This window comes from Micromesistius poutassou, assembly GCF_964030765.1.
Source record: "Micromesistius poutassou genome assembly, chromosome: 19".
Classification (NCBI taxonomy): Eukaryota; Metazoa; Chordata; class Actinopteri; order Gadiformes; family Gadidae; genus Micromesistius; species Micromesistius poutassou.
The window spans coordinates 8,469,307-8,488,247 of record NC_140289.1 but is presented as its reverse complement, the minus strand read 5'-3'; the positions used below and the strand labels follow the sequence as shown (position 1 = coordinate 8,488,247).

The window sequence follows — 18,941 nt, the reverse complement described above, 5'->3', positions numbered from 1 at the left end:
TTCTATCTGTCGATCAGCAACAATCAACATGTATAATACATAACAAATCAATATCTATATTTTTGTTTTGGTGGTCAAGGAAAAATTCTAAACTTTAAAAGCACCCCCCGGATCCTGCTCTGACATACCCCTGGTTGGGAATCACAGAGTCTGCTTACCTCTGTCTCTAACCTCCCTCTCTCTCCCTCCCTGCCCCTCCAGACCTGTTCAACCAGGTGTCGTCGGCGGGGGACACGTGCGACCAGAGGCAGCTGGGCCTGCTGCTGCACGACGCCATCCAGGTCCCACGGCAGCTGGGCGAGGTGGCCGCCTTCGGAGGGTCTAACATCGAGCCCAGCGTCCGCAGCTGTTTCCAGCACGTAAGTCCCGTCCCCCTCCCCCCCGCGGTGCACCCCGGACGGGCAAAACGCCCACACGCACCTCCACAGTAGTTATAGGGATCTGGCCGTGGTGTGGAAGATTGCTCAAACTTGAGTTTGAAACAATGCGGGGGCGGCATTAGCTCAGGAGGTAGAGCGGGTTGGCTGGTAAGTGTGTGGTGTCCCTGAGTGTTGCGGTGTCCCTGAGCAAGACGCCTCACCCTAATTGCTCCTGACGAGCTGGCTGTCGCCCTGCGTGGTTGACTCCACCGTCGGTGTGTGCATGTGTGCATGAATGGGTGAATGTCAGTCAACACTGTAAAGCGCTTTGGATAAAAGCGCTATACAAATGAGGACCATTTACCATTTACCATTTACAATGCATGATATGGCTATGAATGTCAATGACTTACTTTGCCACTTTGATCCAAGAGAGGTTTTATGAGCCAAGGAGGGTTTAAGAGTGACATAAATACGTATCCTGTCATTGGTGATCTAGTAAAGAGTCAGTGCTCCCACACATGCACACAAAAATGTGATCAAAAGTAATGACGCGACACATAAAATGGAAAACTTTGAGTCAATGCGAAGATAAACGATAAACAGTGAATGTATTTTTGAAGGCGCATGTGATAATGTAGACACATCTTGTGTCATTGATAACCTTGTTACAATTGACAAAGAGCCATTATTCCTTTATTTGTAATCGTAAAAGGAGCTATTTCTGTTGTCGATCCGACTGGGGACAGATGGGGGGGTTAATGTGTGTGGAGCGGAACCGCTGAAACTTGCTCGGGTCATTGAACGTCCTCGCTCACCTCATCCCTCCAGCCATGCCCCTCTCGCCCTCCCAGGGGCTTTAATAATAAACAAACACCACTCACCTCTCCGCTGCCCTGTGCGTCCGTCTCCCGGCTTGCTTTATAGCCGCCGAGCCAACCTCAATTTTTCCCGGCTTTATCTGCGGCGCTGCACACCGGTTTAACGACGTCTTCATCCCGCGAGGCCTCCTCCTCCTCCTCCTCCTCCTCTTCCTCCTACTTTTTCTTTGCCCTGACTCATGCCGCTTTGGTGGCCGTAAATCGGGAGTTGGGACGTTCCGAAATTAAGAAGCTGTACATTTCGAGCGCTTCTTCTTCTGCTTCTCGTTCTGCACCGGTTTCCCCCCCGAAACAGTGACCGCTGGAGCGGGGCTTGGCCCAGGGGATGTGACCGTGGGGGGGAGGGGGGGGGGTGGTTTGCAGAAAGAAATGCTGTATCATAACTCGAGTCATTTCCTCCTTTCCTTCAACACCGTCGTCTCCACCATTAGCACATCAATATGCACATGCACTCGGAGAGCCGTACACGATCTCACACCATGACAAGAGCTGCCTGCAGTGGTGGCCATTAATCATGCTGTCATCACTCCCCGCGCGCGCACACCAGGAATACCAAAACACACACACACACACACACACACACACACACACACAACGCTGGGATACTTACGCACACAGACACACACACGCACGTGCACTAACATCACCATGGCAATTACTAACACATTGACACATGGGCAAACTGCACATCACTTTTCCACCTACTGGCGCACACACACGCGCACACACACACACACACACACACACATACACACACACTGGGACACACACTAACATCCCTGTGCCACTCACTAACACATACACACATGCAAATACAGAGCACCCTGTCCAAGCCCTCTCCCCATCCACACACGCACACACACACACACACACTCACACGCACATGCGCACACGCACGCATGCACACACACAGTCACTAACAACCCTGCACTCGGTGTCAGTGCCCGACCCGCGAGTGCCAGCGCAGTGCCACCCCGGACCGTTTATGATGCAATGAGTTGTGTGATTGAAGAGTCTGACCCCAATAAATATGTCCCCTCTCACTCATCAACCTCCCCCTGCACACCTCTCATCACTCTGATTGTCCTCCCCATAGCCTCATGCCCCATAGACCCCACCCCTGGGTGTCATTCATCTGTGGAGGGGGGGGGGAGGGAAGCACTGAGCTAGGCTTAGTAAAGGTTAAAGTAAAGGGGGTAAAACCAGAGACTGGACAGCTCGTATATTTACTTTTGGCGATGGCTTCTCACTGCATCATCGCCGGTATCGATGGTGCAAGCAAAGTAGGGAGGAGGACTCCTCTCAGCCATAAAGAATCTGGTGCCTGGGAGTAGAGGTACTTAGGGAATGTTAAGTAAAATGGCAGGTGGCGAGGGAGGCAGTGTGTGTCCTGCCCTCCGGCTCTGAATCAGGGCTGATTGCCCGCCAGTCTACTGTTAGACGGGTGTGGTCATTTAGCTGGCTCGCACTACGACATACGCAACTCTCGCTCTATCTCTCTCGCTCACTCTCTCTCACTCAGTCAGTCACACTGACACACACACACACACACACACACACACACACACACACACACACACGCACACAGTGTTTACGTATCAGAGATTTATTGTGAGGAACACATCCTGCCTTTTGAGTGTTATTGAAGAAACCAACAGCTGCACACACACTCACTCATACCGATATGGCCTCTGGTTGGTTTATTTTATAGCTTTTCTTCTGTAACTTCTGAAATTGCTCACTACACTATTGTTCAGCCGGCTGCTTTGTGCGGCGACCTCCGTCGCCCTTTTCCCTTGTTAGAGGAGGGGGGGTGTAAGGGTTCTCTCCTGCTTATCCAGCCGTTACGGAACGAAAAGCTAGACGCAAAACTGAATGACAACATAATGCAAACAGTGAAGTACGTCTGAGGGGCTGGAGTGTGCGCCATAGTCTCTAGCATTGGGTAACCTTCGGATGAACATCGGAAAGAGAAAGTTAACGTTTTTTTTGGTCATGCCAACATAATTACAAACAGCATTTACATACGGCAATGAAATACCCGATTCTTGAATATCTCAGGGTAGCTCAACAGGGCAAACCAACTAGTATCAAACAGAACGGTTATTAAAACTTTAAACGCTATTGAGGGATTTGGAGTTTGAGATGATTGCCTGGAAGCCAAAATATATATTTTTTAGCTACACTTACTTTTAGTCCACTAACAAACTGTATAATGAGTACGTTTCTCCTGAATCAATTGCTACGAGCCCTGTAGGTATGAGGAAAAGTAAACCCATGAAAAATATGGCAGTTTTATCAGCATCTATTTGAAAACACTCAACATGAATGAGTAGCCCATAAAAAAGTGTAAGTAGTTTAGTTTCTGTCCACAATTCAAATCAGTAGTCTTCCACAGGGTCCTCTCTTTTAATTTATACGTCCACGATTACTAGACCTTAAGGTAACAAGTGGAGAGTAACAACCCATCACTCGCCCATTTGAGTGAGCACCCATATATCGTTAGTCGGGTTTGACACCTCAGCCACAAGCTTTATATCCTTCCCTCTCTCTCTCTGTTTGCTATGAACTTTTATGAGCTGCTGCCCGGAACACCAACAAACCCCTGAAAAATGTGACCCTGTGGTGCTAAAGCCCTGTGTGTTTGTTCCCTCCAGGTGGGCAACAAGGTGGAGCTGGAGCCCAGGCAGTTTGTGGACTGGATGCGCATGGAGCCCCAGTCCATGGTGTGGCTGCCTGTGCTGCACCGTGTGGCCGCCGCCGAGACGGCCAAGCACCAGGCCAAGTGCAACATCTGCAAGGAGTGTCCCATCGTAGGCTTCAGGTGAATGCACACACACACACACACACACACACACACACACACACACACACACACACACACACACACACACACACACACAGAGAGACAGATCCAAGGTTCTTGGTCCTTTCATGCATATAGACTGTAAGAATCTCTCAAAAACACAATAGACATCACATGCACTTAAACACAAATGTAACAAATGCGTTATAAATGCGATATGATACACACTCACATACACATATTATGTGAGTGTGTAGTTCAGTATTTCTGATGTGGGACAGCTAGACCGTATGGTACAAGCCGCTACCAAACTTTTTTTGATTCTGGCAAAGCTTTCATCCAAATGCTTTTCAGTCTTCCAATGTTTACGCCGCGAGCCAAAATGAGCAGTGACACGGAAAACCCACGTCACAGAAATCCAGCGAGCGTGTGCTTCTTCTTCTGCGCAGAAAGAGCTTGTTTGACAGAGATGAGCTTAACCCCCTGGAGGGAGACGCTTAACAGGGGAAAAACGTCCACCAAGCGTCTGAAAAAGATACAATCGTAGATGCACTTTTGGACAGCCTGCGTCGGGCCATGCTAAGTAGTGGGATGGGGGGGGGGGGGGAGAAATCCAGTCAGACGTTTGACGGAGCACAACGCTCCCCGGCCTTGTCAGTGATCGATGGGGGGGCTGAGAGAGGGAGAGGGTCAGGGAAATGAGGGACGAGGGAGTAATTCATTGGCTGGATTAAGGTCAGCCGGGGCAGTGCTCATCATTTTGTGTGGCTGCCCCTGACAACTTCTCAACTTCTCCCGGCCAACCAGGAGGGCTGGTGGAGGCCACCCCCACGGCGACGCCCTCCAAAGCATCCCGCAGTGAAACTAAACCTGAACTAAAACGATTAATTAAGGGTATTAGTGGCCTGCTCTTTTGAAGGTGAAACCCCCCCCCTTCCACTAATATGCTGCACGTCAACGTGTAATGGTGCGTTTGACGCGCCGGTGTCTTGGGTACGGCTCTGGCCTGTGATGTATGGGCCCTCGTAGATCATCACTGTCCCTCTCTCACTCACTCTCTTGCTCACTCTCCTCCCTGCTCTCCCATGAGCTAACCTTGATATGAGAGAGAGAGAGAGAGAGAGAGAGAGAGAGAGAGAGAGAGAGAGAGAGAGAGAGAGAGAGAGAGAGAGAGAGAGAGAGAGAGAGAGAGAGAGAGAGAGAGAGAGAGAGAGAGAGAGAGAGAGAGAGAGACGTTGATTCTCAGTGGCTCCGGTCTCCGTTAAGAGGGCCTTAATGGCCCAGCCGGCCACCATTAGCGATGTAGCCGTTTGTCGCGCACGCGCCGCGGCCACGCCCCTTTGCACATGCGTCCCGCGGATGAATAACGGGGCACTTAGGTGAAGATCTATGGCATATACGCCCCACAGGCATAGACGGTAATGTGTTTTATCGCTGTACCCACTGACTCGCACACTCGCATGCAGCGTGCACACGCACACACACACACACACACACACACACACACACACACACGCACACACACATGCACATGCACACACACACATACACACACACTCATGCATGCACACACACAATGCACACAAGCGTCAACAAACACACACATGCACACACATCAGCTGCACACTCGTTACACCAGCCATTAGTTGCTGTCTGTCTTCCTTTGTGGCTGTGTCCACTATATATCTGCTCTTATCTCCTACTCCTCTTGGTCCCCCCCCTCTTCCCTTTTGTCCGGGCTACTCCATCTTGCCCAGTGTCACTCCTCTCAGCTCCAGTTTTGTCTGGCTGCCTTGGCCCATGTGTCGGTCTCTCGCTCTCTTCTTCACTCACACACTGTGTTTGGCTGACACTGTGTGTGTCTCTCTCGCTCCCTCTCCAAGTCTCTGTCTTTCCCTGTAATTGAGTGTGAGTCTTTTGCTCCGTTTCAGGCTGCATTTTTCTTGCTCCCTCTCTTGCATCTCTTGCGTCTTACGCCTCTCTCACACTGCTCCGTTTCCTCTTTTGTGTCTTTATGTCTCACTTTTTCTCTCACATTATGTCTCTCTCACCCGTTTTGTCTCAATGTCTTTCTCCCTCTCACTTTGTCTCTCTATGTCTCTTTCACACATTGTCTCCATGTCTCTCTATCACACACTGTGTCTCTGTCTCTCTCACACATTGTGTCTCTGTCTCTCTCACACATTGTGTCTCTGTCTCTCTCACACATTGTGTCTCTGTCTCTCTCACACATTGTGTCTCTATGTCTCCCTCTCACACATTGTGTCTCTGTCCCTCTCTCACACATTGTGTCTCTGTCTCTCTCTCACACATTGTGTCTCTGTCCTTCTCTCACACATTGTGTCTCTGTCCCTCTCTCACACATTGTGTCTCTGTCTCTCTCTCATACATTATGTCTCTAAGTCTCTCTCATACATTGTGTCTCTAAGTCTCTCTCTCACACAGTGTCTCCGTCTCTCTCACACACTGTGTCTCTATGTCTCTCTATCGTACATTGTGTCTCTGTCTCTCTCTCACACAGTGTCTCTGTCTCTCTCTCACACACTGTCCCCAGGTATCGCAGTCTGAAACACTTCAACTATGACGTGTGTCAGAGCTGCTTCTTCTCCGGGCGAACCGCCAAGGGCCACAAGCTCAACTACCCAATGGTGGAGTACTGCACGCCGGTGAGAGAGTCACACACACACACACACACACACACACACACACACACACGTGGGTAATCACACACACACACACACACACACACACACACACACACACACACACACACACATGTCTAGTGGCTCATTTCCTATCTCTTTTCCACAGGCTCAAATACTGTGCATTAATTTAATTAAACCCTCCCTGTGCTACTCACACATTAGCGTGTGCGCACACACACACACACACACACACACACACACACACACACACGTTTCGTAGCGCCTTATCCTTATCGTTCATTAGGGCTGTTCATTTATTAGAGTAATAGTCACTCCTGTTAACCCCCGGAATATATTTTCACATGCTTGGTTTGAGTACCCAGACACACACACACACACACACACACACACACACACACACACACACACACACACACACACACACACACACACACACACACACACACACACACACACACACAACCCATGTCTATCACATCATGCAATGAGGTAACACCCTGGAAGCGCCACTGAAACCTATGAGGCCACTCCAGCCTCCTCTCTCCTCCCCAAACCACTCTGTCCATCCGTCTGGTTCCCCCTCCACCACTCTCTGTTCAAATTGGTTTCACACGGATCTATGTGTGAAGGCTCTCCGTCCACGCTCTCTCTCTCTCTCTCTCTCTCTCTCTCTCTCTCTCTCTCTCTCTCTCTCTCTCTCTCTCTCTCTCTCTCTTACTTTTTCACTCTCACTCTCTAAGTGCCTCTCTCTCTCTCTCTCAAAATGATCCGTCCCTCACGGTCGACTGGCGTGGAGGTTTTGTCTTCTCATTTCTCTCTCTATCGCTCTCGCTCTCTCTCTCTATTGCTCTCTCTCTCGCTCTCTCTTTCTCTCTCTCTCTCTCTCTCTCTCTCTCTCTCTCTCTCTCTCTCTCTTACTTTTTCACTCTCACTCTCTAAGTGCCTCTCTCTCTCTCTCCCTCGCTCTCGCTCTCTCTCTCTTATGTGTGAGTGTGGGATTTTTAATTTCTCCCTGAAAAGCAATCTTTCTCCTCTCTTTTCACGAGGCAGAAGAATAAAGGAGAGGAAGACTGGGAGGGAGACTGACTGTATTCTCTCCCTGGTCAGAGGGGGTTTGTTGCACAGGCCCGGCACACAAAGTGGTGATTTCTTCTTTATCTCCCGGCCTGTTTTACATCATACGTCGCGCTCGCTGTCCTACATCTTCGCCAGTGTTAGGCACTAAAAGTCTGAGTGTGTTGGCAAACTCGTTACTGGAGCGCCATGCTGTCCTCGGGGCTAGCACTCACAACACACAACACTTCTAACAGCATGTTCTCCCCTCCTCTTAAGTGATAGGCGCCTCCACTCCCCCCCCCCCACCGCGTCTCCCGAACAAAGTCCCCCTCAACAACATTGTCAAGCTGTTCCTGTTTTTCCTGTCTATTTTTAGTTATTTGTCAATGACACACATTTCGAGACGATAATTATGCACTCTGCGACTGTGGCCGGGAGCGGCCATTTTGAAGCAGCCGTTTAGTTCCCCGCTAAATTGTGACCGGAGGCACATCCAACCTTGGCAGAGGATGCCGACCCGGCAAGCGGCGTCGGGTTAATGAAGACGTTTTTTATGGCTTTTAATATGGAAGCATGGCTGTGATAGAGGAGGGGTGCAGACGGCGTTCCTCCCCTAACTCGCTGTCCTCACTGGGCTTCTCCCCGTCAGAATGTGGCGATGTCTTCTGAGGCCACGGCGACGGTTCATAAATGAAAGCTCTTTTGGATTTCTGCTTATTTCTTGCGAGGCAAACAAAACGCTCTTTGTTTATGCTTTCCCCTTATCGGAAATCTGTCGGGTTTCTCAGTTTCCAAGTCCCCCCCGGTTATAAGATCAAGGATTGGATCATTAAGTTCAGTGATTTGCTGAAGATGAAGGAAATAAAAGTCCTACTCTTACTGTAGTTTCAGTCCTTTTTCAGATAATAATGTACAGAATATATATAATAATAATAATGTATGTCAATATATGTATTGACGTGGATAGTTATGGATCATAGAAATGTATTTCATAGTTGTATGCACACACTGGGCCAGCGGCAGTGTGTGTGTAGTCATCTGAGCACTGGGGCGGAAAGCTTCCCACCTCTCCAACGTTTGGGGTCTTTAGTCGTTCAGCGGGTGCTTGTCGCTTAGCAGTCGCTGGGAAACAAAGAGACTTACCGTGCATTAAGATGCCTGTCGTTAGGGAGCAGGTAGGGGGTGGGCCCGACTGTTCATGGAGGCCTTCAGGTAAGCCGGAGACACGCTCTATCTCTGTCAGAATGCTAACATCCCCCCACCTCATCAGAAGTGTAACGATCCACACAGGAACTGGAACAAACGTGACGCAAACCCCTCTGTCCCCCCAGTCCCCCGCCCCCTCGTCCTCCTCTGCATGCCGTCCTCTTTATGAGGCTGGATAATCGCTTGTTTCCCAATCAGCGTCACGTATTAGGTTGTGTGTTGGTTAATAAGCCATGGGAAATCATTATAGTCAGCTCACTTCCCCACATCTGTCAACTTGGGGGTGTGTCTGTGTCTGTGTGCGTGGGTGCCTGTCTGTGTGTGTGCGTGCGTGGGTGTCTGTGTCTGTGTGCGTGCGTGGGTGCATTTGTCCAGGGGGATTGATTGCCAATTGCCTGTGCAGATAGCACTCCGACGTGGGGAAAATACTTGCAAATTATCTCGTTAGCAAAACACGAGCAAACACTAATATACCTAATATAATATAACTAATAATCGACATCCTCCGTCTCTTGCTCTGCCGCTCTGGCTCTCTCTCTCTCTCTCTCGCTCTGGCTCTCCAGACCACGTCGGGCGAGGACATGCGCGACTTCACCAAGGTGCTGAAGAACAAGTTCCGCTCCAAGAAGTACTTTGCCAAGCACCCGCGGCTGGGCTACCTCCCGGTGCAGACGGTGCTGGAGGGAGACAACATGGAGACGTAAGTCCTGGATCTAGTGACAACACACAACCCATATTTGCATTGGTTCTGTGGATTTATGCGTGTATATATATATATATATATATATATATATATGGAGAGAAGGAATGTGCTAGTGAAGCATATTCAGGTGTGTTGATGTGTCAATTTGGTCGGGAATCAACTTGTGATTCCACGATGGACCCCAAACCGCCCCAACTGTCCAAAAAGTCAAAAAATCACAAGGTGCATAACACACACACACACACACACACACACACACACACACACACACACACACACACACACACACACACAGTAAATCCTACTGCGGGAGTGTGTGTTTGGGTGTAGCTCAGAGTGGGAGAGAGCGTAGCAATCTATATTTGTGGGTTTATTTGGCTGTGAGCCTGGCCTTTACCTGGTTATACCTGGTTACGTTCCCAGAGCTATACATCTCTCTGCCGGCTGACTGCTGGCTGGCTGGCTGGCTGGCTGACTGACTGACTGACTGACTTAATGGCTCGTTGACTGACTGTACGGCTGGCTGGCTGGCTGGCTGGCTGGCATGCCCGCTGGCTGACTGACTTCTGGCAGGCTAGCTGGTCGGCTGGCTGGCTGGCTGGCTGGCGGGCTGTGGTCATGATGACAGGCCCTGATTTACTGACTGTGGGCAGCTCTTAGTTCCCCGGAGGACACCGTTTACCAGCAACACGTTATGCAGATGCATGGAGCAGAGCTCCACCCAGCTGTGGAGCCGCTGAATTATGGTCCTTCACCGCACCCTGGGATCCATTTTTATTTGAATGCACAAACACGTTATGTCGTTTCTCTTCCGCATCTCACAAACGTCCTGTCACCCAGTGTGTATATGTCTTTCCGTCTGGGGACGGTAATCATATAGCTGTCGTTCCTCCTTTTAATAAATCCTCCCGTTGCTTTCAGTGTTCGTGCCGCCCATATACTGTATCTGCTTTATCCGTTTACCTCCCTGGATGTCATTCCAAACGCTAAGGGTGTTGACGTCTCACGCTGGTTCCACTCTGTCATCTCGCGTCCGCACGTTGCCAGGCCTCCCCGGCACAAACAACACAATACTAAACTAACTACAACAACACACACAGGAAGCTTGTCGGAACCGGCTGCGAGCAGCCTTGGCTCTGATGGATGGTTTTCCCCCGCTTTCCTTCTGCTTCTCTCTCTGCCCTGACTCTCAGTCCGTCTGCTTATCTTGCCGTTTCTCTCGCTCTCCCCCTGTCTCTCTGTGCCTCTCACAGTGACTATCTCCTCTCTCTGTCTCCGCCCCTCTATCACCTCGGCCTGTCCCCCCCCCCCCCCCCCCTCGTCCTGTCTCGCCTCTCCCGCCTCTCCCTCTGTCTTTACCGTGTCCTCTCTGTCGCCCTTGTTATCTCTCTCTCTCTCTCTCTGTCTCTCTCTCTTTGTCTCTCTCTCACTCTTTGTCTCTGTCTCTGTCTCTCTGTCTCTGTTTCTGTCTCTGTCTCTGCCTCTGTGTGTGTGTCTCAGTCTCTCTGTGTGTGTGTGTGTGTGTGTGTGTGTATTTGTATGAACAACCGCCCTGTCATCGTCCCCTCACCTGACAAACACAGCACACAACCGAAATGTTTTGCGGGCGTCACATCCTTGACGTCCCGACGGGCTTCTCTCTCGCTGGGGAGATGAGGACATGCCCGGTGCTCCCGCTTCTGTCTTCCCTGACTGTTTACACACAGGGATGACTCGGGTCATTTGCATTTAAATCCCGTTACGTGAGCAGGATACGGCTGCGATTGGTTACCGGGGCGATGCTATTCAGTCGACGCCCACTAGTGTTCTGCTACTCACTTTTATGAGCCTCCAGACAACCTCCATCCACACACGATAATAAACACAGAGAGCCGAGGTTAATTCTCTTTTCTCTCCCCTGGTACTTCCAAAGTATTCTAATATTTGTATTTGTCTGGTTTTGTATGCCACTCACACACAATGGGCATACATGAACAAAATATAATTATACAATGATAATGGATCCGTCCAAATGTTGGAAAATAATTTTATATATCTTTTCAACGATCCGAATCTCAAGGTTTCTCTCTGGGACTTTGGAGCCTGTTAAAGTGGTGACTGCTTCCAACGACGAGAAGAGAGAGGGAAGTGCCTGGCTGGTGTGATCTCACCCACTAATGCACTGGCTCACCAAATAGATTCTCTCCCACGCTTTCTGACACCCACTCGCCATCCACTCTCGCCACCCACGGATATCTTTGCCGAATTACACGGATGTGTAAAGGTTGAGCTACATTCGATCATTCTAACAAAGATCCAGCGATAGCCCTCCTCCAACTCTAAACCTATACTAAGAGACATAGGTCTCATTTAAATACATTATGAGTTAATTTGACATTCCAACCAGAGACCTCCTGACAAGGGAGAGAGCCTAATCCTGAGATTGTAAATGCAGACAATAATGGCATAAAAAGATCATACAAAAGTATGCAATATGACTGCCATCACTCATTTGTGCGGCCTATATAAGAGTGTGGCCTATATACAAGTTGTGTGACAAAAGTCGGTCCAAGAAGTCGGTTTTGCTGTGCTGCGATTTCGCTCCACAGTGATTGTTCCCTGTTTTCTATACAAATACCTTTCAAAAAGTTGGTGACACAATCAATATTCTCTTAATGGTAATCCCCCGTGGCACAAACAGGTTGAACAAGTGAATTGCCTACATGTGCGTGCTTCTTTCAGCATGTAATCCTTTGACACTATCCTGCCAATCGCCCAGAAATCCTTAGATATAAACATCACAGAATTTCAAAGGCTTTTCCGCAGACTCATTACAACCTTCATGGTATTTGAAGTGTGGTAACCTTCTTCCGGGTCGGTCCGTCCTCATGATGTCGGCCTGCTTCCGCAGCGAGTGGGTCCGCTCTTTTGAGGTGCTCAATTCAGACTTTGAGATCCGCAAAGAACTCAAAGCCTGAACTCCTGTGTGTGGACCACGTGGGGGCCATCAGATGTGACTTTAAATTGGGCATTTGTTACTGCAGCCTTTACACTGGCTAGCCTATATCCAGGTTTGTTCAAGCCGTAGTTGTTAGCAAGTGCTTATGTACAATGCAATGTCTATATTAGTGTAACTACGGTAAAACTCCAGATAACAAATTTCAAACTTTTCCTAATTGGAGCCAAAAGACTGACAGGGAAAGTGGGTAAAACCGGTGACATAATTTGACGCTGTTATCGCGCCGATAAATTGAGCTCAAATTAAGACCCATAGTAATGCCCTGGAATAATAACTAGCGATGACCTGCTGGCTTCAGAGACAATAACCGTTGAAAAAAAACACATTGATCTCTGTGGAGAGTGAGCCGAACTCCCTGTCCTCCACTAATGGCCGTGAGTTAAAAGCGGTGAAAACCTTGCTATTGATTGTTGTCTTGCGTAGCGGCGGTTATTAACAGTTTTTATTTAACGATTTTTCTGTTGACGTCACTGTGTATGAACTAATCTAAATGCTCTGGAAGAAAGTGCACTCTCAGGGCCAGGTTGTCACAGTATCCTAACGGCGCTAATGATGTTTCCTCTGACAAAATGTGGGTGTTACTTTACATCCTCATCCTTTAGCGATCTCGCTCTCTCTCTTATACTCTCTCCCTCTCTTATACTCTCTCCCTCTCTCTCTTTTTTCTTATTTTTCTGCATGACGCTTGTCTTTGTGTACCTATTTCTCTTATCCCTCTCCCGCTGACTTCTGTCCCCTATAAAGTATCTCTGTCAGCTCTTCTTCTTCTGCTATACCACACCCATCCCTCTCTCTCCCAATCTCTCCACCCCCACCCCCACAATCTGCAGGGCCAGCACTGTCTTACTGCCTTTTGTCATGTTTGAGGACACGTGGCAGGCTGTGGTACCACACACACACATACACGCACACGCACACGCACACACACACACACACAGCTTCGATTTTCCCACAAATCCATCTTTGGTATTGCTGCCGACGCAAGGATTGACACATTAGACGCTTGTCTTGGCAAGGGATTGCGTTATCGGCTGCCAGTCTCACCCCAGATTGCCAGTGGGCCGGGGGCTGGCCTGTGTCCCCAAGGAGCAGTTGAAGAGCCAATTTTAAAACGGGTGCAGGAGTGCAGGTCTGCGTTTCACAATGGCCATTATTTGAATGGCATCCTCCAAATTGAACTTTTTTTTTCCGTTTCCGTTTCCACGGCCGCTCCGTCGATTAGCTCCACTCCATTACTGTGTTTGGAAATATCAACCGCAATGTTTTTTATTTGTTTATTAAACCCCGCTGTGTGTCCACAAAGCAATTTTCGGGTTTATAAAAAAAAAGTGATAAAATAAAATGCTATTTCGGACCGTAGCCCAGGAAACTCGTGCCCTGTTTTTCTACAAATTTGGCCAACTCGGTCCTCTGAAGCAGCGTTCTGAAATCCCGCTCTCTCTCTCCCTCTGTGGCTCCCTCTCTTTCCTCTCTCTTTTCGCTTCATCGCAGTTCATTTCCTATAGCCACTAGATCCCTCTCGGTTTCAAAGGCTTTCCGCTCTTCCGCGCTTTATTTCTATTACTCCCACACTCTGTGATACCGTTCCTCTCTCCTTCTCTGCTCTGCCTCTCTCTCTCTCCATGTCTCTCTCTGTGTCTCTCGGCCCTTAACTAGTCCCACCAGTTTTACGAGGCGCTGCTCCCATCTGAAGGTTAAAACAGCCGGCTCAGTCACGGTGGACGGGGTCAGAGGAATGATGGGAAAAGAATACCACTAGCTCAGCAAAGGCTCGGCGTGCTCCGCTGAAAATACCAAATGTGAAAAGAAAAAAACGGGCTAGCGAGCAAAATGATCCGTCCCTCACGGTCGACTGGCGTGGAGGTTTTGTCTTCTCATTTCTCTCTCTATCGCTCTCGCTCTCGCTCTCTCTCTCTATCGCTCTCTCTCTCGCTCTCTCTTTCTCTCTCTCTCTCTCTCTCTCTCTCTCTATCGCTCTCTCTCTCGCTCTCTCTTTCTCTCTCTCTCTCTCTCTCTCTCTCTCTCTCTCTCTCTGGCGCTCTCACTCGCTCTCTCTCTCTCTTACTTTTGTTATTCTCGTGGTAAGAAGAGCGTAAGTGCTTAAGCTATCGCATCGTGAAAGAATCGAGACACACACACAGCAGCACACACACAAAGCAGAACACACACATACACACACACACAGCTCTCTGAATCCTCCTGCCTCATACTGAGAACAGAAACACCTGAAGAAGAAAAAGAAGAAAGCCAACCAACCAACCTCTCGCCCCCGATCCGAAGTGTTGAGCCATGATCTTACCTTCTGTTCCTATATTTATATATTTATATTTAGCCTTCTATTCACCAGTCAAGAAATGCTTCTCATCAAATGTCATTGAATATCAAAGGGAAACAGCCAATGCTATATGCAATGCCTTAGAACAAAACCATTAATTTTGCCTTAAAAGCTTTCCACCACCACCACGCTTGCACCTCTGACCACCCATGAGTCACTGATGTGTTTTTCTATGTTTTCTAAGCACTGGTTAGAGTAACCTTTAAGTCTAATATCTCTGCCGTCTAATACACCCGATACATCATCTGTTCTCATCTCCATGTTGTATGATAACTCCTTTGTAAAAGACGGTAAGAGCACTTTTCCTCTCCGGGAGGCTGGAACTGCTGCTCGTTGAGTGCTGTGATGTACCTAGCAAGTGTAGCTAGCAGTGGTCACAGATAAGTGACTCACTTATAGGCCGGTGGGGGCCATATGTCTGAACAGAAACGTCAAAATCCGTCCCTCTGCAGTGAAATCACCCAGGCCCCAGGTCTAAAGTCCTGTTGCTGACGTGTTGATGACGTTTCTATCGTGCGACTGGCCCGAAACCAGAAGACTCTTCTTGCCTGTATTTTTTGCGTTCCAACTTCTTTCTGCTCTCCACTCTTCTGTTCTTCTGTTGATATTGCGGATCCGTCTCAATAAATGCAGTGTTGATATCACCGCCATCTTTCGATGTGTTGTAAACAAAACAATGCGACTTCTGTTGCACACTATTTGCGTCGTGTCCTGCGTCGTGTCCTGTCCCTACACGCTCTACCTTGGCGCCACCGCCTCACCTAAAATATACAGAGCATCTCCGATGTGTGTGAACACGTCTGATGCGGCTTCTCTCCTGTTGTGTGTTGTGCATGTGTGAAAGGGAAACTGACCCGTCTCCAGGCCTGAGTGTGAAAGGACTATTGGTGACCTACATTCTATCTGATCAGATCCTACTGACTGTCCCCTCTGTGAACGTGTTCTTCAGTATGACTTGCGGTACCCGGACCCCCAGCAGACTCCACCATTTCCACGTGTTGTCTGCAGAACGGTGACGTGATTCTGACCTGCCCTTGTCCTCTCCCCTCATACCCCCCACGGTCCCAGCACTGACGTGATCCCGATAAAAATGTACTGTGCTACCTTTCCCCCCCTCCTTCCCTTCCTCCCCTACCTCCCCTCCCTCCGTTTCCCTATCTCTTCTCTTACAGTCCTGTCACCCTCATCAGCATGTGTCCGGAGCAGTACGAGTGAGTATCGCCAGTAGGACACCGCAGACTCCCACCCCCAACACCCCCCCCCCCCCCCCCCCCCAACCCCTCCCCACTATCCTAATCCCATCCTGACCGGGATGCCTCCCCCACCTCCCGAACTGCATCCAAACTCACACCACCGGTTCCCGATTGCATGACGGCATGCATCCATCCATGCCCAATGCACGTCCATTTCTGCATGCACGCCTGCCACGATCAACCGACCGAGAACGCGACCCACCACCCTTCCCAGCATCCTCTTCTGCAACCACTAACGCTTCTTTCTCTCCGCCCCCCCCACCCCCACCCCCACAACCACCACCACCAGCAGCATCCAGCTCCTGTTTGGATAGCCCGTAACCCACCCAGTAGCTCTCTAGATCACTTTCTGCTTGTCTTTCATGGTTGTCCACCATAGGCACCTCCTACAGATGGTTGCGTCTATCATTTGTTTGTTTCCAGGGGGGGCTTATGCTGCACAGGGGCCACGGATAACGTGCGTGGATCACGTCGATCCATCCGTGTGTGTTTGTTCATGCATGGCCATTGCTCACACGTCTCCATTGCACCCCTTCCTCCCATGTCATTTTCACAGGCTGTCCCAGTCACCGCAGCTCTCTCATGACGACACCCATTCCAGGATAGAGCAGTATGCCAGCAGGTAGGCCTCGCTCCACCCGACCACCACCACCACCACCCGTTCATCCTCTCACCTTCTGGGTAGCCGCCTTGTTAAGCGTCGGCACAGATGTTGTTGTAAATGTTAGCTCAACCACAAGCACTGGCCGCTCATTTCCGCCTGATTGAGAACGTAAGTCCCATCGCCAGAGTTCATCATCGGGGGCCACGATTCATCGGATAATTACACACAACGTTTTGGTGCACGTGGAGAATTTGCCAAATACGATCATGGCTTTGGGGAATAATATTTACACCGAGCCTTTGAAGTGAGAGGGCGACAAAATCAATCACAGATATTCTTTCGACATGAGAAACCGTGGGAATATGTCAATGTCACGAAGCATTTACATTTCAGCACTTAAGGGGGAGGGGGTTGATTCACACATCGAGACCAAAATAATTCCCACAAAAGGCCTGCTGGCTGCCAGGGCCCGGCAGCCATGCCAGCCCGCTCTCTTAATATATTGCAGCCACCCACCATATTGGCTGTGGCGGCTGGGATTAAAGTGGCTGTAGATCTTCCCAATGGCCAGCTCTATTCAGGGCCATCATAAGTTCTGGTCAAACACTTAGCATTTTTTGTCACCGATGGCTGCACCACTTTTCTGTTTGTTTATGCAGTCGCAGAAAACAAACGGCTTATTTGGTTTGTTACATATAGATTTGCAACATTTTACATCGTGATTCATACACACCCTACAATCTCTCTGTCGAGTGTTCATCTTCATAGCAGGGTAATGACACATAGTACAGAGAGCTAGAACAGGGGACAGAAAGTTAGCATAGGGAGCTAGCACAGCGAGTTAGCACACATAGTGAGCACCCAGAGGAAGCACTGAGAGGCGGTGTCAAGATTAAGCCCAGGGAGCTAGTCTTCATTCTGTCCTTGTACGGGGCTTGGCTGTCTGGCCTATAACCTTCCTGTAGTTACACATCATTAACCTTCTGTCTGGATCCCTTCCTTGACACCACCCTCATCAGCAGGGCAATCTGAACAAATGCATGTGAACGCGCACGCTCACACACTGCAAAACAATCACACACAGCAGGTTACTGCAGGTCTTTCTGGACGCGCACATGATTAGCCTCTCTGCATGCTAAGGCGGTCCGGCCTATTCCCGGGCTCCTGAAGATCATGTTCCCTAATCTGCCCGGCGAGCCGGCAGTAAACACTGGCTTTGATCGGCGGGGCCAATCTAATTAGTAGTCCTGCTTTGTCTGGATCCATGTCTCCGGTATGGCCTCCGGTTCAACCCCCAGCCCACCGCCGCTGTCGGGCCATGCTCTGTGCCATCAAGGGGAGGGGCCGGGTGGGACACTCATTTATACACACATTTAAAATGTAAAGATTGGGTATGATGTGGTTGGGCAGCATTTTATACACTTTGGGGGTACACCCATACACACATTTATTTTTCTTGTGTTTATGTTTTATGATTTGTGTTTATATATATATATGTTGTTTGGATGTCTAACGCCCAATACATGTATTTAATAAGTTTCAAATAACACTGCAACTGCAATGTATTTGGCCACATAATCATCATCAATCGGACGGTGGACTTTGTTGTCAACTGAATTTTCTACAGAATCTCAATTCAAACGAGATTGGTTTCGACCTTAAGAATGAAGTTTGGGAACACAGACTAATGGATTGATGAAGTGATTACCATGCTACCGAGTTCCCACTTCATTGTCTGCATCCTAACAAGCTTATCACACAGCGCTGTTGGAGTCTAATACATATCAGGCTCAATATAACAGGCCTAATCTTATCGGATAAAACATGACGATGGTGGGGATGACGATGATGATGATGATAATGATGGTGGTGGTTCTGGTCATGATGATGATGATGATGATGATGATGATGATGCTGTCGCTGTCCCTCACAGATTGGCCCAGATGGAGCGTTCCAACGGCTCTTTGCCCACTGACAGCAGCTCGGCGACAGGAAGCATGTGAGTGACACCTCTTTTAAATACAACCATTTCATAACGACAAGCTTTCTGGTGCTTCGTTGTTTTTTTCCTCAC

The 18,941-nt window shown here is 49.1% G+C and overlaps 1 protein-coding gene across 4 annotated transcripts in view; it reads left to right on the top strand.

Annotated features, from left to right (window-relative positions):
- The window catches only part of utrn (utrophin), a 169,168-nt gene that overhangs the window by 132,783 nt on the left and 17,444 nt on the right, over nucleotides 1–18,941 (top strand). For 3 of the 4 annotated variants that reach the window (XM_084483729.1, XM_084483728.1, XM_084483730.1), the window contains 7 exons: nucleotides 202–359; nucleotides 3,898–4,064; nucleotides 6,601–6,712; nucleotides 9,538–9,674; nucleotides 16,183–16,221; nucleotides 16,820–16,885; nucleotides 18,801–18,866. In XM_084483729.1, coding sequence (XP_084339855.1) covers nucleotides 202–359; nucleotides 3,898–4,064; nucleotides 6,601–6,712; nucleotides 9,538–9,674; nucleotides 16,183–16,221; nucleotides 16,820–16,885; nucleotides 18,801–18,866 — 745 coding nt within the window. The remainder of the gene's footprint in view (nucleotides 1–201; nucleotides 360–3,897; nucleotides 4,065–6,600; nucleotides 6,713–9,537; nucleotides 9,675–16,182; nucleotides 16,222–16,819; nucleotides 16,886–18,800; nucleotides 18,867–18,941) is intronic. The other variant, XM_084483731.1, reaches the window with a different exon arrangement.